Source organism: Pleuronectes platessa, chromosome 9 (genome assembly GCF_947347685.1).
Source record: "Pleuronectes platessa chromosome 9, fPlePla1.1, whole genome shotgun sequence".
Lineage (NCBI taxonomy): Eukaryota > Metazoa > Chordata > Actinopteri > Pleuronectiformes > Pleuronectidae > Pleuronectes > Pleuronectes platessa.
In genome coordinates, this window is record NC_070634.1 from 26,185,850 (window position 1) to 26,209,051 (window position 23,202).

At 43.4% G+C, this 23,202-nt stretch overlaps 1 protein-coding gene across 1 annotated transcript in view; it reads left to right on the plus strand.

Moving 5' to 3' along the window:
• gmds (GDP-mannose 4,6-dehydratase) overlaps positions 1 to 23,202 on the plus strand; it is a 140,910-nt gene that overhangs the window by 6,455 nt on the left and 111,253 nt on the right. The window contains exons 2-4 of the mRNA XM_053431249.1: positions 2,075 to 2,119; positions 3,361 to 3,448; positions 3,791 to 3,900. Of these exons, the coding sequence (XP_053287224.1) occupies positions 2,075 to 2,119; positions 3,361 to 3,448; positions 3,791 to 3,900 (243 nt within the window). The remainder of the gene's footprint in view (positions 1 to 2,074; positions 2,120 to 3,360; positions 3,449 to 3,790; positions 3,901 to 23,202) is intronic.

The following is a 23,202-nucleotide window of genomic DNA, read 5'->3' on the forward strand; positions in this document are numbered from 1 at the left end:
AGTAGAGGGATCATATTGTGTCAAAGGCCAAAATGAGTCTTTGGGGAGTTTGTGGTATGGCATTGACCTGGCAGGTGAACATTTAGTTTGTGTGTGTGTGTGCGTGTGTATTTGTGCCTGTGTGTGCGTGCACCCCCACCCCTTCTTGCCTCCACCAAGCGCCCAACTCCCCATAACAGGAAGCAGCGAGGTGAGGCCAGGGTTTATGGGCTAATACGGCCTCAAAGGAGCTTCTTGTTTTGAAACAGAGCTGCAGCTCTTCAGGCTTGTTTTCCATATTGGTCTGGCATGGAACGCTTTGACCCTGGCACAGGGGCAGGAAAACATGACACCGGCTGGAGCTTTGAACGCCGTGGGGACGGGCGAGGGTCTGCCAGTGCCATCCCACCCCCCCTCAACCCTAACCCCTCCCCCCTCACCCCTCCCTGAGTTGAGCAGAAAACAGGTTGGGCATCGGCGCCAACCTGCATACGCTGAAAACTATCTTGGACGTTAGTAGTACTATAAAACATAAATTTGTGAAGCTAATTAACATTTATTATTTGTGCGACTTTGGAGGGAAGCAGTAGCTGTTGAGCATTTCAAGCTCATAAGGGCCACTGCTGGCTTACAGCCCTCGAGTGGCACTGAAATACAGGCAGCCATGAAAAAAAAGAATACACAAGAGTTTAGATTAAGTTTCTGCGACACACCAGCCCATCAATACAACTTTTTTTTTATTCAAGTTTTTCCTATTTGATTTTATTTGCGTTTTCTTTCTATTTTAAATGATTAATAATAAATTCCATGGTTGAAGTATAAAATATCAAGCCTCAATTTGATTTCTTTCTCATTAGGGTTTGATAACAACATCTAGGAAATCATTGCCAATTTATAAATATATTTATATATCCGAAATCATTTGCTGCCTAATATTAGCATTGACCTTTAAAAATATCAGCTAGTCTCTACTCACAATCAACAATACTGAGGGGCAAAGTGACTTCTTCATTTTGTTGTGTAATGCTTTGGCCAATCTGCACGGCTTGTGAAGTCAAAGCCTAAAACATGAGCACCTCTGCCTGGTGGGTTTCTGTGTGTCCTCCAGCCTCCACCCCTCCTCTGTCTTCTGTCCCCACTGTTGAGGAAGCATAGGGCCTGGCATGCAGGCAGTGTTAGTGTGCGTGTAAATGTGTGTGCGTGTAAGCGTGTAAATGTGTGTGTTCGTACACGCGAGGGGGGGATTGAGCGATGAATGCCATGACTGGTTCGGAATTTTCCAGAGTGTTCCAGAATGTGCGGTCGGAAAGTCTGAGCAGGGAAAAAAGACGAGGAGTAACATGGGTGAAGGGAACAAGACCTTATTGACAGGGCTCGGTCTCACACGCACACACACACACACGCACACACGCACACACACACACGCACACACACACACACTCACTGCCACTATGTCTGGCTATGATTCATGTGAATGTTACACTTAATGATCCCAGGCCTCAGAATTAAATATGCAGACCTTATTAGATTTTCTAATACCATTTTTTTTTTTTGTTTATTTGCTTATTAACACCTCATGTCCATTTATGTGTTGTGGAATTAAAAATATACAAAGTTCACTTTTCTACAAACAACTGTGAGGAGCCAGATTTGGATGATTTTAGATTTGACGTTGATCTAATGACACTTTGGTAAAAGATTTGTATTAAACATAAAGCGAGGATGCTTTGAAGAATATTAACATGAACAGTTTTGATGAATACAAAGACCAGGAAGCGCCTAAATAAAATTAATATTTGGTTTCAAACCAAATGAGAATTTCAAACGTTATTTGAAAAGGTATATAAATATATTTTAGTACTGTAACATTTTGACCTGAAGACAGTCTATTAATGCAGAGTTAAAATATAGCATTAGGGCTTTTGCAGCTGGAACTCATTTCATATCGTATAGTAATTATTTGTTGAAGTTTTCTACATAGTAAAACAGTCTTAGTCTCCCCCATACATTTGTTGTTTGTTGCACAACACAATAAATCATCAGTTTAGGTTATTTAATCGTGAAAAATAAGTTGTGTTGTCTTCTCTCTTTCCAGGATGGCTCCTACCTCGCTGAGTTCCTGATCGAAAAAGGCTACATGGTGAGAAACAACCCCCCCGACTGCAACAACGCAGAGAACCTCTTCCTTTGGAGGCGTAGACACACACACACGTACACACGCACACAAATGAATCCAGACACTCATGGATGCCCACACACACACACAGACAGACACGCACAGAGCGGCCATTCCCTCGATAAGCAGCCTCCAAGTCACCGGCAGTGTGTGGGAGCTCCGGAGGGATCGTGACGTACCGCCGCAGTCGGCTTCAGATGTGGACTGACTCACGTCCCCCCCTGATAAGACCCTTTGTGTTGCCTGTTAACTTCTCACCTTTTGCTCAGAGGTCAGAGCATTTACAGGGAAATAGCTGTTATTATAACGTGAGGTCAAAAACAGCCTGTCAATGGACGTCTGAGGTCTAACGAGTTGTTTCTGATCAACTGAAGCTTCACGTGGTGGTTTCACCCCCCCCCCCCCCCCCCCCCCCCGAAGATCCTGTACATTCATCACACTCGCAAAAACACACATGTTGCCACTAGAGCTCATTGTGTGTTCCTCACAGTAGCTTCTTGACTTGCACACAAACACACACACACCTTCATCGCAGCCCGCCGATTCTCAGACAGCAGGCAGGAAGTGGACTGGATCCAGGTTGGGAATGCTGATGTGGAGGAGGTGTGGGGGGTGTTGGAAGGGGGGGGGGGCATTAAAGAGGAGCGCACATGCAGGCAGTAAGTTCACAGTGAATAAAGGAAGTGAGGTCAGGGCACAGCGTCCTCCCTCTAATGGACTCCCCTTGGATCAGGTCGTGTTATCTTCCCCGAGCAGAGCTTCCTCACACATTCCCCCCCCCTCGGAACACACAGTCCAGATCACACATCACAGGCAGCATGAACCACCGACACACAACACCGACGTGTCAACTTCTGCAATACAAAATAAAGTACGAGTCCAGAGATCTACAGGATAAGAAAACCCTTGAACAAACTATTCAAGATATGTCGTCCTGATTTGCATTTTCTTTTTCAAAATGCCAGATGTTAAAATGTCACTTTGACATGTCACAGCATCTCAAGAGTTTTTTATATGTCTCTTATTTGCAAAGCCATTTCATCTATTTGACAACTGGAAATTCTCGATGTCTCAAGTTGAATTTTGGTCGAGTTATAAAACTATTTGTAGATACCTCCCATATAATTTGAGTTGGTACATTTTTCGGTAGGTGTTTTCCTGAATAACTCTCCCGTGTCTTTGTCCTCTCGCTCCTTCTCTCTCAGGTTCACGGTATTTTGCGTCGATCCAGCTCCTTCAACACTGGTCGCATTCAGCATCTTTACAAGGACCCCTGCACACACACTTCAGACAGTAAGTACCAGGAAGTTTAGTCCATGTCCCATCTGCTAATATGCAGGAGGTGTGGTGCAGCCACCAGGGGGCAGTCCAGATGATTTGGGTTGGAACGTCATCTCTCTTTATATACACGTGTATGTTTGACAGATTTCTAACTGATGTTATTTAGGAAGAGATCTCCAATCGGTAGAAACACATCTCAGGAACTATACTCTCGAAAAAGTAGAGAAAAAAACCTAAGTCTTGACTTTAATATCATATATTCATAACAAGGAAAAAGCTGAGTCATGGTTGAGCTGGTGAATCACTGAGTTTGCATGTGACCTCATCGGTGTGTGTTTGTCCCCCTCTTGTCAGAGATGGCGCTGCATTACGGCGACCTGACCGACAGCACGTGTCTGGTGAAGATCATCAACGAGGTGAAGCCGACAGAGATCTACAACCTGGGCGCTCAGAGCCACGTCAAGGTAGAGTGACCCCACATGGTTCTGTTCTCCTTCCACGCTGTGTTCCTTCAATTCAAGACCACCGCCATCTTTTCTGATGGACATGGTCACATTTCTTCCCGCTCCCTGGCATCACTGGTCATGGGAGACAAGGGGGAATACCAGTGAATGTGCATACCAACAACCTACTGGGATCATAGTGAATTTGAAACCAGACCACAGGAGAATGAATAAACTTCCAGAGTGACGGCAGTTTCCCTTTTTATGACATGAAGAACTTTCCCCTCTGATGCACAGCCTTCTGATGAAAGCTGATGTAATCTGATGTAATGACTAGGAAGTCAAAGTTCATCCTGGCAGAGGTTTATAACCTGGTAATTCATCACAGTCAATGATTTAATTTTTATTTCAATGTCGGTTTCATTCTGAGGTGCTTGATTGTCATGTGACGATTTTGAGCTGTTGCCTCTTTTTTGACAGTTTCTCTTTTGGAACATTCAAAGGTATTTAAAAGGGTGAGGCATTTAAAAGCAATGAAAGACTCCTTATATAGTAAAACACTAGGTTCTTTATTGTCCCACAAGTGGGAATTTGTTCTGCAGCATGAGTTTGCAAAGAGACAAAAACACAGAGAGCCCATCAACAAGAGATTCCACAATAAAAGCACAGGGAAATGTGAAAAATTCCAATCACTTACAAATATGCAAAGCAGATGCCAACTTTCAAGAATATGCAATTGCGCAAAAGCAGACAGATTTTTTTCTGACAAGCTAACTGCTTATTCAAAACCCGATATCCTCCCCCCAGGGATCAATAGAAATATGTCTGCTTGTTTTTCTGAGATGTGTGTGAAACTCAGTGGCTGCCACCTCGGCAAATACCGTCCGCTGTGATTTATCACCAGAGGCTGGACGTGGTCGGTGCGGACTTCTGCTGCAAACGGTTAAAACAGTTAAAAAAGAGAAGTTCAGTTCTGGGAAGTGAGCGGCTCGTGTGCGGAGGATGCTGGAGCTGATGGGACAGGAAGTCATGTTTCCATGGATGGGTCGGTCTGTGGCACAATGTCCCTTTTGTCTCGGAGCTCCGCGGTGATCCCAGGAGATCCCGCGGCGCCGCCACCCCCCTCCCCCCCTCCCCTACCACTCCTCCCACCCCTCCGAACTGGGATCTGACACAGAGTCTCCAGGCAGCACTGATCCTCCTTCTCCATGGTGGTTTGAGACGGATACAGAGCCAAGAGCTTAGACAGATCATAGATAATAAGGCCATTTGTAATGTGAACATGACTCGCTGCCTTTCTTATTAGTCTTAAACTGATTTAAAGATCACTATAGCAAATGCATAATAAAAGCAACTCCTTTTATTATGTGTTCATTTGTTTCAGAGAGTTTTCTTGTTAAAACTGTTTTCACTGTTCTTATAGCCTGATGGATGAAACTATACTTTAATAGAATTCCAAAAAACTGTTTATAATCCTTTTAATAGTTAAATTATTCAATATTTGAAACATTACTTCGAAGTAAAAACTAAATTACAGCTGAGGATTAATGTAATAAACACGAGAGTAAACTTTTGACCTTATAAAGGTGCTGGATGAGAGTTGTGGGCATCACCAGAGGAACATGTGTGATGACAGCTCAGCCAATGGCTGTCAAGGCATTTCCTGCTAAACTACAAATATGGGTCACAATCTGTCCAGTAGTTGTTGAGAGATTTGAAAAAAAAAAAACTGTGAAAAACCCTGAGAGCGACGCAGTTATCATGAGCGTACGGTGGGAATCATAATCAACAAAGGAAGAAAGACAAACAGAAGAGGAAGAGGAAGAGAGGAGGAGAACGAGTGACCACATCCTCTGTGGTCAGAGGCCGTGACTCCGCTCCGTCCTCCCACACAGGGATCATCCACAGGCCACACACACTCCGAGTGTCAGAAGATCCCAGTACCTGTGCACAGGGCGCTGCTGTGTTTATTTGTCCCCACACCAGTAAACCAGGCTCTGGGAGCTGCTCACCACATGCTGCCCGATCCCAACAGCTGAGCCTGCTGGATTACTGGCAGCAGCGGTGTGGAGCAATTTCCAGTTTGTCCCGCCACAGAGGAAAAGATCACTCACTCACACACACACAACACGGCTACTCTCTCTCCCCCCCCCCGCCCCCTGCTGTGTCTCATCTCGTCTGAGTCCGGCTTGTTCATCACACTCACTCACCCACGGAGCTTGAGTTGTCGTACTGGTTTGAGTTGGGGTCTGTGTGTGTGTGGGTGCTGGTTTCCGCTGCACAGAGTCATCACCTCAGAACAGACCGAAGGTTATTTCTAATGCTGCAGAGGCGGAGGAGGACGGGGAATAGTGGATGAACACTAGACAACCAGCTGCAGTATCAAAAGAGCAGCACACAAAACAAAACAGAGGGGGGGCTTTATTTTCTCTGTGACTTCAGCAGCAGAGGAGATGATCAGTTTGATGTTTCCCTAAAGATCGTCACAACGCACAGGGAAGCTTCCCGCAGACTTTATGAAAGAGATAAGAAACAGTGTTTTCTTTATTAGTCTGTGGTGGATTGTTTATTATGGTGCTCAACAACTTACTCACCGGTGTTTCTGAGGGACGGTGGTGGTTTGGAGCCACTGAACATGGATTCTGCTCTTTAACGTTGGGAGTTGTTGCTGTAGGAAAGTTAACAATGTGGCAGACACTTGAATTTGTAAACAGTGGATTTACAGATTCATGTTCCGTGTTGGCCCTGAGGCCAGCGTCACTCCGACCAGTCTTCTCCAATTGAACATTACTTCTACAAGTCAATACCTACAGCTAAACTTTTAGTTCATGTAGTATGTCGGCAGTAAAAAACTGGAATGGAAGATCATGGTACTGTGAAAAGTACAAATCTTAAGTGAACTTATACTATTCATCAGAGGATGATAATAGTAATACTTCCATAGGGTCCTGTGATGCCTATAAAGATTTATTATTTAGTTGGCCTCTTAAACAGATCATTGATTTTGATCAGATCAGGCATCCCCTATTGCTTTGGATCCGCCATTAATCTCCTAACAAAGTTATCAGAGAGTAGATACACATATTTAATGAAGCAGAAGAGAGACTCTCTTCATTCTTCTCTTCTGAAGACAAAAGGACAAACTGCGGTGAGGAGACAGACTTCCATCATCCGTACATCCTTCATTATCCTGATCTGAATTCCTCCCCATAAAGATTTATCATCATATCATTAACGTCTTACACACCGCTCTCCCTCTCTGCCCTCGGGTCTCTCCCCCGTCCGGTTCTGTGCAGAAGCTCCCACGCCAGAGACACACACACACACACACACACACACACACACAGGATTTAACACAACTGTTTCCCCACAGAGCCCCCCCGCTGTTTGTTCAACGTGTTGATGTGTTCATGGGTCGAAAAGCAGCTATTGTGCAGCCGGCCAGCAGTTTGCTTTCCTAAACAGGCGGTGAAACCACTGCTTACTACAGTTTGTGGCCGTGGTTGTGTAATCATCGTAACTCGTTAGTGGTGTGATGCAGTTGTTTGGGCTCCCTGTGTGTCATCATGCAGTTTGTTATGTGTGCGACGCATGCTGCAGTTTGCTTGGACCCACTGTTTCCTGCCAATGCTCCATTACCCTGTGTCTAAACTTCATTAACACCAACATGTGAAGTGTTGGAGAAACCTGGTTTTCACGACCCGTCTGAGTGATGAGCGCCCTCGTCTCCGTAACAGCCCATTGGCCGGTGGTGTGCTCGCTGTCTCTGATTGGTGTTTATATTACCGCCGTCCAATCAGCCGCCGGTGGCACGCTTGCAGCGGAGTGTGTATCTCACTGGGATAAAGACTCGCCTGCAGCCAAGTTATCACATTCCTCGCTGAAGTGTGTTTTCTGTCTCTGAGGACTCATTAGCTTTGGGGTTGTGTGTGTGTGTGGTGCCGCCATGTTTCCCTATTGTTTTAAATTTGACTTTTCAGAATCTCAATCCTGGTGCTTTCGGCCCTCGAGGCGATGCAGAACAATCTCTGGCTCCTCATCAGCTCGTGCGTCCCGCCCATTGAGCCGAGAGGAGCCGGCTCTGCGTTGGTGGCCTGGTAGCCGGCGGTCAGAGTCGCTCGCCGTCCAGGCCGATCCCTGTTTTTTTGAAAGGTTAGGCCGGCGTACAGAGCGGGCCTGCCTTGTACGCAACTTGCCGAGAGAGTGAACTTTAGCCCAAGAATAGACTTTCTTGTGCCAAGGAAAACAAGTCTGCTCTTTCCTTGTTCGGAGTCAGGGAATGTTCTGTGGTCTTTTCGCTTTGTGGGTCAGATTAGTTGCTCCGCTCATGAGTCGGTTCTTTTTCTGTTTTCCAGCAAAGGTTGTAATACATGGAAAAACATGCAGTTTGGGCAGCGGAGGGAGGGGATGAGAGAGAGGGGGGGGTCTGAGGTTTGTAAAGTAAATACACTGATCCAATAACTAGTATCACAAAGCTAAATATGATTGCATCTAAATCTGTATCTTAGATCAATGTCCAGATATTCCACATCATCTGTCTTGTGCGTCTGACGTTCAGGAGCCGACGTGCTTGTGACTGTTGCTCATGTAGTTTCACCTGTGATTTGTAGATGGCAGCAGTGAGCCACTGTGGAGGGAGGTCTCCCTCAGGTGGAAACAGCAGCGGGTCTCAGCCTGTGGATTTCAATGTGTTTATATGGATTTATATAAAGGGTCTATCAGAAGTTATTATGCTTTACTGAAAATAAGTTTTTTTTATTTGTCTTTTTAGAAATACGTTATAAAAAGTTACTGCTTCTTATTTATAAGAAAATTTAAGCAAGTTAGTCACAAACTTATTTCTTAATCAATTAATTTGTAGAATAATGACTGACAGCAGGTCATTGGTTAATATTCAGTGGCTTCAGCTTCTTAGATTTGTTAATCTTGTAAATTCGAAATCTAAATGATCCAAATATGTGGATTTGTAATTTATCTTTCACTGTTAATTAAATGTACATATTTAATATTTTGGACAATTACTTTGAAAAAACACGCAAGTTAATTAAAACAGTTCCTTGGGAGAAGGAAAACTTTATTTTTTAACTTTACCAGTTGACTAAACTACATACTTTTTTTTTAATAATTCATTGATTTTATGTTTCCATTCATAGAAAAAAATTGTTGATTGATTAAATAGTCAGAATTATTAGATAAACAGCAGATTAAATAATAAGAGTTCATTTAAAGGTCTGTTAAATTCTCTATCTTCACTCAACTCAAGTTGTTGTGAAGCTCTATCAGGCCAGGAGGTCGCCCTCTGCAGGTCGGTGGGTGCCACTGCAGAGCTGCTTCAGGTGACCGATGAGAGGACGACATGGCTCAGGCCTCGTTTCATTCAGCTGCTGTCACTTTGGGTGAAGAAAGAGAATTAGATGGAGGAAATACCAGGAAGACAAGATGGGAAAGTTTCACAGAGAAGAGATGGAATCTGTCAAATGTTTCCTCTGAGGAAACTATTTTAAGAAAGTTTGATTTCAGCTGCATCAGTGTTTTCCTCCTCGTCGTCTGCCTCATCCCTCCATCTCTTCATCTTCCTTCTCCCCCTCTCGTCTCTCCCCCTCGCTGTGACTCATTTATTCCATTTTTAGTTCAGGGCTGAGTGATTGACAGTCGCCTGCAGCGTGATTGTCGATACCACACTTGTCACAATAATCGCACAAAGCCTCTGTTAGTTCGGTGCAGTCGGTAAGAGGGGAAACCTGAGGTGAGGAGACAGTTACCAGGGATCACACCAAATATTTATCAAACTCATCAATCTCCCGTTGCTACGTTATCCGTGGAGACATTCTATAATAATAACCAACTTCATCGCTTCACACTGGATCTAATGATTTGTCTGTGATAGATTCTTTATCAGCTAATATCAACGAGTCTGTCTCTGCAGCATGAGACGGTTCTTTGTCCTGATAATTAGACCAAACCGACAATTAAAGTCTTAGTGACTGTGGTATTTATCGTACGATCAAAGCTATAAATATTTCTGTATCTATATTTATATTTATATAAATACTGATGTAGATCCTAAAAGTAGATTTCATTTTCCTGAATGGGAAACATTTACGGGCACATAACCAGACACAAAATATACAACAGCCCCTACAATCATTTTGATTAAAAAACTGGGTAAAATAAAAATAAAATAAAAACCTCAGCTTCACTTATAAACTCTGAAGGTCTGTTCATCAAATTAAAAAATTAAATGTTCATGATCAAGTGTCACAGAAACAAATCACAACTTTCAACTAATCATATTGACTTTTTTTAAAACTGATTATTCAGACAAAAATAATAGCCGATCAAATTTTCTCCGGCCTCTTAAAAAAGGTGATTTATTGCTTTGCAGCCATAATCTCCAAAATACATTGTGTTTACTGCAGATTAAGATTCTCCAGAATGTCCACGCTATCATCACCATAACGAAAGCTGCCATGTTCAGGCCGTGAGCTGCAGAATGAATCATGCATGAAAATTAAAGTGACCTGAAGCTAAGATACTGCCAATAAATTCTCATTAGTTGTTTAATCACTTTAAAAAGTTCATTTAACGACGATTTTAAAACAGGTCACAATGAAATATGTAATTATCTTGAGTATTGTAAGCTCTGAAGGACTGGTTTATCTGAAAGTGAGATTATTTATAATTATTATTATTATATATTTTAAATCTATCATTAGTATTTAAAAGGTTCCAGTTTAGTTTTGTCCCATGTTCCTGTTTGACTCCTGGTGCTGACGTCTGTCAGGAATTCTTTCTGCTACACCCTGTTCTCAGGTGTGTAACAGAACAAAGATGAAGTTCATAAATACAAAACAGTTGAATAGTTTTGCAATGAAACTTGTTGGAACATATTTGAAAATGTATTATGCTTCAAGTTGAACCATTTTAAATGATGAAACTCCACTTTTAACTAAAAATCCATAAAAATATTTGCCACACCTCCGGGCTGCCTCCAGTCTGTGATATAAAAGACGAGTTAAAAGTTAATAAAGTTGTTTTATAGATTTAGATATTCTCTGCTGAACCTTTTCAGAGTCGTTCTCTGCACGGTTTGGTTTTGTTGTTGTCATTGTGGCTTCAGGAATCTTCTCATGCCTCAAGCTGCAGCCGTAACATCCAGGCAACTGCACCCAGAAGTAACATATCTACAGTTTATGTTGCGTAGGAGCTCAACTCAATGCACAGGAGGCAGATGCACTTTGCAGACGGACTTTTACTTTTGACTCTGCACCTCTTAGCGTCTCCACGGCTCTTCCAGGGAAAGGTGGAGTCGTCGAATCACACACCTGCGACAAAAAAATACCTGCGTGAATCCAAAGACGCCGCTCAATCAAAGAGAGTTTGCACAAAGCACTCAGTGACACCCAGCCCTGTTGACACAGATTTGGCAGAATTGGTGTTTGTCTTTAGTCTGTGTACATTGTGGTGTTGACTCAGACATTATATCGTGTGTACAAAGGGATTTTTTTTTTGCGAGTCGACTCACTGAATATACGTACCCACGAGCAGGAGGGCTTAGTGAAGCTGCGTGAGGAGATCTGTGGATTTATCTGCTCTGCTTTCACTTGTTCCCTCTTCAAACTGCAGCCGAGACGTTTTATTATTATTCCATCGAAGAAGAGAAGCAGTCGTATCGTCTCTCATTCTCCTTTCATCAGCGCAGCCTCTTAATCACAGCGACTCCCCGAACACCCGGTCTGACTGGGGCCGGGAAAAGATGCAGCCTGGCTCCGTCCTCACGTGTGACACAAGCTCATTACTACACAATAAACATATCGCTGATCCATGAACACAAGCCCCGGCTGCTGCTGCCCACCCTCTGCTGTGTGCACACACACACACACACACACACACACACACACACACACACACACACACACACACACACACAACACTTACACAGACGCTTCCCGGGCTAATGGCATGTTTGTGTAACTCCGCAGTTTGTGTGGTATGTCTTCGCTGCCGGCGAATCTTGTTCGTCGTAGAATCTTTTGTTTTTCTGTCTGTTTCACAAATAAAACGCTCCATGTTCAACTCGAGGAATGAAAGGCCGGGCCCTGAGAAGGAGGCGTCATTACCGTTTCACAATCTGTGGATTCCCGCGTTTAGACTTTATTATTTCGGCTCAGCCCGTGCGTAGGCGTCCGCCATCTTCCTCCGCGTATACAAACGTGTGTCTGTTGGGTAATTTGAGGATCGTGATCTATTTACAAAAGCCTGCTGTAATGAGCTGTGATCTCACCTGTTTGGACAACTTCATGAAATGATGATCGGGGGGGGAAACAAAAGCAAGAAGAGGTTTGAGTGACGCGTACGGACAAGAGGAGAAGTGGATGAGTTATGACCACAGATACTCATCTGGGATCTGATTAGATAGTGTAAACGTTTCAGAGCCTCTTTGACTTTGCGGAGGAGCTATTGTGCACAAAGTGGAGTTTTTATTTATTTTCCTCTTTTTATATGTGCAGCTGCTTTGTGTGTGGAGCCTGTTACCTGCTGCCTGTGTTTTAAATTGATGCTTTAAATCAGGCTGTCATACCTGCACGGAGGGTTGGGCCATTCTCACCGTGTCTCCTGTCAGCCGAACAAACAGGCCTTTATTCTCAGAAAAAGAGAGCAGCATGTTCAGGTGCAATAAAAAGTCAGCATCATACGAGATGTTCTTTTCTTTTCTTTTATTTATCACCTTGTTTTTCCTCCAACATCTGATACGTAGAGGAGGCACGTGGAGGTTCTTTGTGGCAGTTTTTTATGTATAGATTAAAACTTAAAACTATCATAAAAGACTTCACCTCAGGTGAACGTTCATCCGAGGTGTGGTTCACCAGGATGATCACTTCTACTGGGCCATGAAGACACGGGAAAAATGTTGATGATCAATTCCCACGACTCAGTGACAGTGGTCCATTGAAGGCAGTCTTTCACTGTAGACTATAAATAAAGATGGACGACGTGTTTCCACTTACTTCAATTCTCCAGAAATGAAGCCAAAATATGATTTCTGCCATTTTATGCAGATGGCATAATTTAGAGCCAGAGTCTGTGTGTTCGGGGGGGCTGATACAGCTGAGACTGGCTCGTGATTGGTCGAACATGTTTATATCCGCAGGCTCCAAATTACTTCATTGAGTTATTCTGCTTCATTTCTGGATAGAAAGTTGGAGAAGTGGAAACATGTCATCCATCTTCATACACAGTCTATCCACCAGAAGAACTGTTCTCTGTGGACATTGTCATGTTGAACCCTCCCCCCCCACCAACTGTTGCCACAAAGTTGGAAAACTTCTATTGTCTAAAATATCTTTGCAAACCGTAGCATTAAGATTTCCCTTCCTCAGAACCGACTGTGGCCAAACCATGAAACACGACTCCAGACCAAAAAGTATTTGCAGCCAAGCATGTCCACATACTTCTGGCCTTATTGTGCTTATACGTTTCAGAAATTAGTCTTTTAGATTTGAGCGCTTTCCGATTTGTATGGACCTTCTGTCCAGATGTTGGCTGCTGCCAGATGTGTCAGTGGCAAACAGAAAAACATGATCATTAATCAAATGATTGTCACTTTTTCATTGTCTTGTTTTGCTTCTTACTTTTGTCCACCTCAGCCCCGGTGGAAAATTCATATATCCTTGAAATTTGAGCGCTCCATACAAGTGTGTGTCAGTTGTTCTTTAGTTGAAATGCAAATCTGAATGTTGTTTTCAGACATTTTGTCAGAATCGTACACAGGTAATTATTCACAAGGTGCCTGTGGGTGTTTCAGTCGCTCTGTTTTTCAGAGAGTTCTCACAAAGACGGATGAGAGTTTAGTTTTTTATGACCACCTTCTTTGGGAACCTGCTTCCTCTCTGCTCCTCGCCCTCAGGCCCCTGCAAGGTGGCAATTAATGTCACGATTATTCCTCCTTATTATCGATATTAGTGCGGGGGATCAGCGGGAGTGATGGGAAACATCTCTGCTGGTTGCAAAGTGTGATAGATTGCCCCCGCTCTGCCACTTGTGAGCATTGTCTCTTGACGGTGAGAAGAATGGATTTCAGTTTTCCACCATCAATCATCTTCACTGGCGTCTGGGGGGGGGGGGGGGGCACACGGGGTGAAGCTGATAGACACGTGAGGTAGATGAGAACCGAAGTTTCAATCTGTTGACTTAGAGCTCGTAAGCTCTCGGCCCCTCTGAGCTCATCCTGCAGACAGATTTCCATATTTGTTTTTGTTTGAATCCAACCTGGTTTTTATTTTCATTATCACATGAATATGAGAGAAACTGATCTGAGGTTATCGGCTGAATCCTTATTTGTCTAATGACTTTATCTCTTATTTTTTCCGATAGGATTTTTGAGGTCAGGACTGATTGATTGACTGATGGTGCACGAATATAACAATAAGTTGCAATAGGTCTTTTAATAAGGATCTTTTGATTTGGAATATTCTATAATGGTCCCGGGACAAGTATGGAGCGTAACAGTTTATACTTCAAAACCTTTTTAGACTGTTATTATAACATTATTGCTATGTCTCTATTTAAATCCTTATTTACAGAGGACTTTTCAAAATCCAGATTACTAATTCTTTCCAAAAGGTGAAATCAAACCAAGAAAAAAAATAATAAAGTCATAAGAATTAAAATACAGCAGCAATAAAAAGGTAAAAGGCAGTTTGAAGAAATGATGAGTGCTATGACAACATGAAAAGTGATGAGTCCTCATATGTCAGAGACTTAAACAAACACATTTCAGACGTTGCTATTTGATAAATTACTCGAGCCGTTAACAAGTTGTCAATTAATTACATTCCAGTTGACCGGTCATTCACTAATTGTTTTTATCTCTGGAGCGAGTACCTGTTTCGACAGCGGACACGTGATGCTGAGTCAGGGATGAGCAGAAAATCATCTTATTTTCTTAAGGATGAAACCCTGTCAGCCTCTTCTCAGGCGTGAAATCGCTCTGGAGAGGGCTCTCTTAGCGGAGGGGCGTCGTAGACATGCTTTAACTGCTCCTAGTGACCCTATGAGTGATGTGTGTGTGTGTGTGTGACTGTGTTTGTGTGCAGACCTTCGGGTTGCTGTCCTTTCCTGTGTGTGCCTGTGTGATTAGACCTGTGTGCGTGGTGGTATGGATGATGAAGATGAAGAAGATGATGAGGACAGAGGGTGAGGTGATCGGGTGATGAGAAGTGCCTCCTCATGGAGAACAGAACACGATTACTCAGAAGATAATCTCTGCTCTCCTCCGTCTGTGTGCAGTGTGGGCAAACTCCAAAGAAAACACTCCACTGTTTTCTTTACTTTCCTCTGCTCTCTCTCTCTCACACACACAGACACACACACACACACAGACACACAAAACGATTACCAAGAGTTAAGCAAGAAATGACACTGTGAAGGGTGGGCGTTTGTGTTTTTTTTTTTCTTGTTCTCGAGAGCGTGCACAACCTTGTGTGTCTGCACCGGGCCTCGGGTCTCTCTCCTCCTCCCTCTGCTGTAGGTGAACTCTTCATATTCGGGGTGTCGGGGTGAAGCTGTCACTGAGCGTCAGAGGTCGAAGGTCGTCTGACGTTCCCTAACGGATCCCCCGAGCATTCCTTCCCCCAATTATGAACATAATGACGGGAAAATAACCCATAGACACACAAACACATGGCCAGGGCAGTATTCACACTTTCCCCTGACCGGCCAGTCAATCTGACAGTGACGAGCATTACGCACGCACACACGCACACAGACGCACACACCTGGGACGTTGATCTTCCCATGCTAAATCTTTCCTACATCCCAGTGCCACTGGTCTGGTAATATCTGCTCTGGCGCGGCTCAGCGGGCTCGGTAATCGAAGCTCGGAGTGTTTACACATGTGTGGCCGGTGCAGGCCACCACCACAGCTAAACGTTTACAATAACAGTCTCCGAGCGATGCCTGTTGTAATAAAAGTCAAGCGTCTCGCCCGGTGCACTGAAACAAATCTGTCCTGCTGATCTTATTACAGGCAAATTAAACCGCCGTGCCTCGGGCTGCGCGGCTGTAAACTGTGGAGCTTGAATAGAAATCCACCCTCAGCAGAACGGTCCCTGTGCACAGGTGTGATGGGTCTTTGTGTTCGACTCATTATTTTAATCAGGAATTATCTGATGAAAGAATAAATAAAGCTAAATACATATTTCAACCAGAACCGACAACTGATGCCTGGAGGTTTCTGAAAAAGGATGCATAAAGTGAGGAGACATATTTTGGCTGGAGTAGTGTTTTCATTACCCGGCTGATTTTAATTTAATGATATGATCAAATCTAATTTGTATATTTAAAACTAGAACGGCAGTATAGTTCATTCCGTTGCCGAGGCCCAACAGTTTCCTTATGAAGCCACATTTGATTAACAAGCTCCTGACTCACACACTCACTTAATATCAGTTCTCTAAATATGAGAGGTTTTTTTTTACCAATATTTAAGAATTATTATGTGGCAAAATCCCCAATTCAACTTTTAGGTAAATGAAGCTTAACAAAAAATGTTAATAATAATTTGAGAACTTTCAAACACTTTAATTCACTTTAATTACAGGTGATCAGTATAAAAAAAAGTGTTCTAACCATATCAATCTGTATCATGCTTTAAATTGAAAAATAGAAACAAAAAACGAATTTAAATTAAGTCCTTTTTGCTTCTTGTCCTGTCTTTTCAATAAAAGTAAGAAGGGAAACAACAACAGACGAACATGCAGAGAAGTTTCCCTCATAAAGTTCTGAATATAAAAATTTCTCATGTACAGTGTGAGAGTCCACAGCTGGAGACGCCTGAAGAGTTTTGGAGTTTGTTGCAGTTCTTTTGTTTCCCTGGATTTTGTCTTAACACGCATCGTTTCGGTGTGAGCGAGAGACAGATGTTTCTCTCTCTCTCTCTCTCTCTCTCTCTCTCTCTCTCTCTCTCTCTCTCTCTCTCTCTCTCTCTCTCTCTCTCTCTCTCTTTGCTCCCAGTGACATGTCTTCATTCTGTGCGTCTGCAGATCTGCTCAGGTTTAAGAGATACGAGGCATTACCAGGGTGTCAGTCAGCGCTGCACTGCCCCAGGGAGGGACCCAACAACACACACACACACATACACACTCACACTCCAAGACTTACTCACAGACTTACTCATAGGCATAGCTTACTCTATTGTTTCAGGCCTGTTTTATGGTTGCACTTGGTTTTCTTCGCAGTCATTGACTTTGACATGTGGTTAAAGTAAGAAAACATGACCCATCACAACTACATGTGAAGTCGAAGGCTACTGTTCCTCACTTCTGCAGATTTATGGATCAGGCTCTGGATGTTGTAATTGTTAAGTGTTCTCTGCGTTGAAGTGAAGTGGTACTCAATATACTTATTCACCTTGAAACTCATGTTTAAATAATTATGTTGATTTTAAACATGATGAAAATAAAAGGATTTGAGGTCATATCAGCAAGATCAGTATCATAACAACATCAGCAGATTCCTTACACAACAGCAATGACTTAGAAATTATGGGGAGTTTGTTTTTTTGGGGAGTTTGTTTTTTTGGAAGTGTAATCCTGGGTTTCTGGGAAGTGTTTTATTTCATGTGCAAAAAGTCCCACAATAATATAATATAATAATATTCAGTCATTTTTAAACATTTGTTTAATTCTGGTCTTAACCTTAAATATGATTTTTTTTTTTTTTAAATGTTGTTGGACAAGGACAAGAGGCCTTTTTATTCAAGATATAAACTCAACTTCAGTCTGGGAAACCAGCGCTGACATGTCTGCACTTCTTATCAGATCCACTGATCTAATTGCTCCTCCATACATACAGTATCATGCATTGTTCCACTGAGCACAGGCAACAAACTTGATTTAATTTTACGTTCTCCTGTCAACTTGCCTGTGGGAAGTGTTCCTTTTTATAAAGTGCAATTGTTTCACGTGCCAAGACATTTAAAGAATCCAGCGCGTTGTGGTACCTCGGAGGGGTAACCCCATGGGAAAGCACGAGGGAGAGGAGTTGATGTCTTCAGTGAAGGAACATGTCGACTGTTTGAACACGACCGGAATGCTGCGAATGAGCGTACGCACTCCAACCTTTGCCGGAGATTATCCACATGCGGCAACAGAAATTGCTGTAACAACCATCAACCTCAATGGGCCGGTGATTATAGCAGAGAGGAGCAGCTGCCAGGGCTGACTTGGCACAGCACCAGGAGTGTCATTGTGGTATGTTGTTGTTTGCTTACAAGTGTAACCGCACTGGGAGATTGTCACAGACACAATAGCGGCTCTCATTTTTCCATGTGTGCCTCTGTTGACACTTGCTGTCGGATTGAGATGAACCGTGATGACGAGTTGATGGGCAGGTCTCTGCAGAATTCCTCAAGTGGCAGTTTGAGTTGGAGTGTTCTGTCTCTCCCTCGCTTGCTTTGCACAACACATCTCAAGGAGGAGCTGTTTAATATGTTTGCTTACAAATAGCAAACTCTTTGCTTTTTTTCCCGGACTCTCTGTCCTAACTCGTCAGCGAGTTCTGATTCCTACCAAGACATTTAAGTCTCATTTTTTGATGCCTGTCCAGTGCGAGACATTCCACTGACCCCTGGTCAGTTTCCAAGCCTGAATAACAGGACCCCTTTGAAAATTAATGAAAACACACCAGTTTTTTGTCTGTGCCCAGTTTCCCCCGTCTATCTCGTACAGACAGGAAGTGAAGACCGGACTCTGAATATGTGAATATGCAGATGAAGTGTAAGGTATCACTGCAGAGGAAGAGATTTCATATGCGAGGCTTTGAATGGGTCTCTGTGAGCCAGCGTCGGTATCCGCTCCCACGCGGTAAACGGGTAAGGCGACCCGGGGCTGGACGGGCTGTGGTCAGCCTCGCCGGGAAGGCGGAGGTCTGGGAGGAGAGAGTTTTGTTGCTCTGGCTGCTGTAAAGCAGAGGTGAGGACAGACAACCCAGTGAAAAGATCAACAAGGGGCTGACACCAGATATGAGTGTGGACTCGTAGTCGCATGAACCGGTAGTCGTGCACTCGGTGACGTGTCCCAAATCTGCTTTGGACCAGTCGATCGGATCATACGCAACTTTTAATGTTGCTGGAAACTATGACCGACCTGTAGCTGGAGCCTAATGTCATTGAGAAGCATCACACTGGAGCGATGCCACACAACCAACACCCCTTTGTATAGGGACGCATGATAAATATCTTTTAATGATTTTTCAGCTTCATTATGTTGTTCGCATGCAAGTAACTGTTGTGTGTCAGTGTCACATTTGAATGTGTAATAGCAGGGTTTCCCCGAGGTAAACTGATTAGTGGAACCTGTTGGTGCTGCCAACCCGCGACATGTTGTTGAGAATAATTACCACCAACCACCAACTCGCACTGTGGTCCATCAATCAATGTCACCTACTGAGCTGGATCAGACAGTTCCCCGAACCCTGAGCTCATCTCCTCATTAATGCAACTTGCACCGTGCCTTGGGAAAGTGTTCACAGCCACATGCAGATGTTCCTGTCTCTGGGTTGCACCATGTGCTTCACACAACATGCCAACCAGTTTGAAGGGGCACATTAGATTTTATTGTGACACAACAATAAAATGAAATGGAATGCAAGTCAATAATTTTTCAAGCTCTTGCTGCAGTGACGGCTGTATGTCTTTCTGGGAATTACTCTTTTAGCTGAACAAATTTAGCCACTGGGATTTTTGCCCTCTCCAACTTTAGCCTGTAGTTATTTTAGATGTGTGTGATTGTGTGTGTGTGTATGTTGGAAGTCTTGTACAGCTGGGACAAAGTTTCACAGCCCTGGTAGAAAGTTGAACACTTTGTTCACCTTCCTCTGATTAAAGCCACTGTCTGTGGGATTTGTACAGAATTAACATGTAACACACACCAGGTCCTGTTATCTGTAGATGAAATATCTTTCTCAGCATGGTGGACGAGGGCCTGAGAGGCCTTACAGTGAGAGAGTGCATGTCGGGCTTATCTGTAACTTGAGCGCAGCTCTCAAACTGCTCCCTGCTGGAGTGTGTGTGTGTGAATGTAATGATGTTTTCTGGATGAAACAGCTGGATAGCCGGAGGTTATGCTTGTGGTTTAGCCAGGTTGCTGCCGGATCGTGGGATAGTTCGGGTCACAGGACTTTCTTACTGCATGTTCTCCTGTGGGCCGATCGCGATCTGTCCATCAGCCGCTGACTCTATGTCTTCTTTCCACATCAGAGATATCACATTTGAGTCCCATAACTTATTTTTACAACAGTTCTAACTTGATACTTGATGTTTCACTGCTTAGTTTCAAACAGAATATTCCACCGGCATCGTCCCTGTCAGGGATTGGATTGCAGTTCTTCAGGCGCTCCCTTCCTGGAAATATTCCTGTTACATGTTTCTTTGATATTGTCTTTCCGTCTGTGGCGGGATAAGTAGTGGAAGATAAAGGAAAGCCACTCTGCTGCCCTGCATGGCAGAGAGAGCGCCTTTCCATTGATATTTAAAACTTCCAGCAGAGCATTTCCCCTTCCCGAAAAACCCTTCCCTGCCACAGGCCTCCTTCAAAGACCGGCCACTCCGCAGCGGTCCGACCCGGCATTCCGACCCCTGCTCCGATGTTCCCTCCCTCGGTGAGAGAGGCGGGTGGAGCCGGGCTGGACTTGAACCTTGGCAATTGTCTTCTGCTAACCTCTGTGTGTGTCTTTGTGTGTGTGACTTTGTGTGTGTGTGTGTGTGTGTGTGTGTGTGTCCACGTGGATCTGTAAAAGTGTGAATCATGAGTTTCTGCCGATGATATGTTGATGGAACTTGAGGTCGTGTGACGCAGGCAGTAAGAGCTCCACGGCGATGACCTAAACACCCAGGACCACACATGTGATAATGGCATTTACTTTGGAATAATAATAGTTATTAGACACTACTCCTATTTCCTGCCCTTTCCAATTAGCGTCTCCGATCTTTTTCTAATGAAATATCTTTGGTTTTGTGGCCACTTAGTGCTGAGGGCAGTAGCCATGTCTTTACCTGTTGGTGACACCCAGGCAGTGGCTCATGCTCATGGATCAGAATATTGCTATATGTGTTTTTCGTGGCCTTGTCAGACCAGCTAGCTATTGGCTATCTGAAGCCTTTTTAATAGAGATAGATGACAGGGATTAAATCTCCATCCCAGCTCAGGCTCTGCAACACGTACTCCCATTAAGAATGCAGCGATATCTCTTCCCAATAAGGACAGCACAACATGCCATCACTTTGAGATTGATGACTGGTATTAATGTGGATTTTCTTGCTGTGTGTACGTGTGGTTGTTTATAAGTGCTCTGTTAATTTTAGACTGTGCAATCACTCCTGTAATATCTCTAAGCCCATTGCACAAATGACAGACAAACACAGCCTGTGCAAGATATTGTGGTAAGGTCTTGTATGATTACAATGCCCATTATTGATTTCTGTCTGTGTGTGTGTGTGTGTGTGTTAGTGCACTGGCTGTCGGGATTGTGATTGATCATCTTCTTTTTACCGAGCTGCATACTTTGTGTGTTCAAACAGAGCTGAGTGGACTTGGCTTGTGCTCATAAGAAAATATGAGCTGATTTATGTACTTGAAAGAGAGCCAGCTGTTTCTTCATAAACTTTATGAAATAATAAACTATTATACTGTCTAATACACAGAATAATAGTTTAACAGCAGATGCTAATAACCGAGCAACAATCTACTTATTTGGCCAGGTTGTTCTCTTATTTGTCGGCCTATTAATTTAGCTGAACTATTCCCCCCCCTTTTCGATGCACCACATTTAAGAGTATTGTAAGAATGCTCTGGTGCAAAGATGGAGGAATTAAGGGGTGAGTGTTGGGTGGGAGGAAAGAGACAGTAACGGGGGAGAGATGGTGAAAGATACATAGGAAGGTGTAGAGATAAGAAAGTGCTAGTGTCTCTAATCTGCTCCAGATGAAAGCTATCGGGGTGACAGGGTTGCAAAAGGATGGAAAAGGTTGACCGCTCCCACATCACACCGTCTCCTGTGAGTCGGCCTCCTCGTGCTGTCAGACGAGCCATCAGCACAGACGTGGGGTGACGAGCACCGACACATGCACGTGGCCAAAATCACACTCCTACTTGACTGGAGCAAAGGTTGCTTTGACAGATTTGTTGGCCCTGCCCTCCCCGTCTTATTGTGTTGTCTTTGTTTTAGCAGTGTGCCAATGTAGGGTGGGTCCAGTATCACCTGATCTCATCTCCATCAATAGATTCAGGTTTATATGTCTGAAACCTATGTAGAGTTAAAGAAATGGCTGGAATAGAAACCTTTTTCTTACCTGCTGTTCTAAGTCGTTTACGCAAAGTTGAATATTTCAAAACAATCTGAAACCAATCTGAAATCCAAGCAGCACTTAAACTGCTGGTCATTGCTCCCTACAGAATAAACCATATTAAGATGAACATCTTCCCAAGGATTTGGTTTTTCTTTCACACATCTTTTAATGACTGGATAAAAGCATCTCGTCTTTTATCAGGAAGAGCTTCATCCCCAGGATTAGGAAATTACATCAAATAGAGACAGAAGAGAGAATAGGGGCTTAGCATTGGCAAAGATGTTGTTCTATTATTAGACTTCTATAATCACATTGTGGTAAATTGGGTAATTACCAACATAAAGGAAGCATGAACCAGGCTTTGTGTAATCTTGTGTCTCTATGCTCCCTCTCACAACTACCACGACAACCCAGACAGACCCCATTGTGATAAACACATTCAATGTGTGGTATCATTTCTAGATCCCATTTCAAGTTTAAACATGTTCTAGCTCTATAGCCTATCCACCACCAGTGTCCTTTTCCCACCATCTCTCCCAGACTCCACTTTCCAGTCATGGTTAAGGAAGGGATTAAGTGTTGGCATTTCTATCAACACCATAGTTTCATCCCTTTTGAAAAACTAGTCACAATACTATTGTGGAGATATTTCTATAGATGTCTCCAGGTGTGTAATCTTGTTAAGAAGCCATTTATTCCCATCTCATCTCCACCAGAGCGGGGATAGAGGAATTTATAGGTTTATAGAGGAGTTTAAAGGTTTATAGAGGATCTTATAATTTGGGACCCGATGTTCATATGATACAAATGAATAGAAGAGAAGTCTTTGCCTATATGTTCACTTGTTGAATCACCGTTGGGTGCGGTTGAGTAAAGAATTTGCGACTGCGATCGCTGATGAATTATTCTTGTCTGTAGTTTCATGATCAACTAAGATCCACACATCCTCTGGTCTTTCTTTTCTCTCTCTGCCCGAT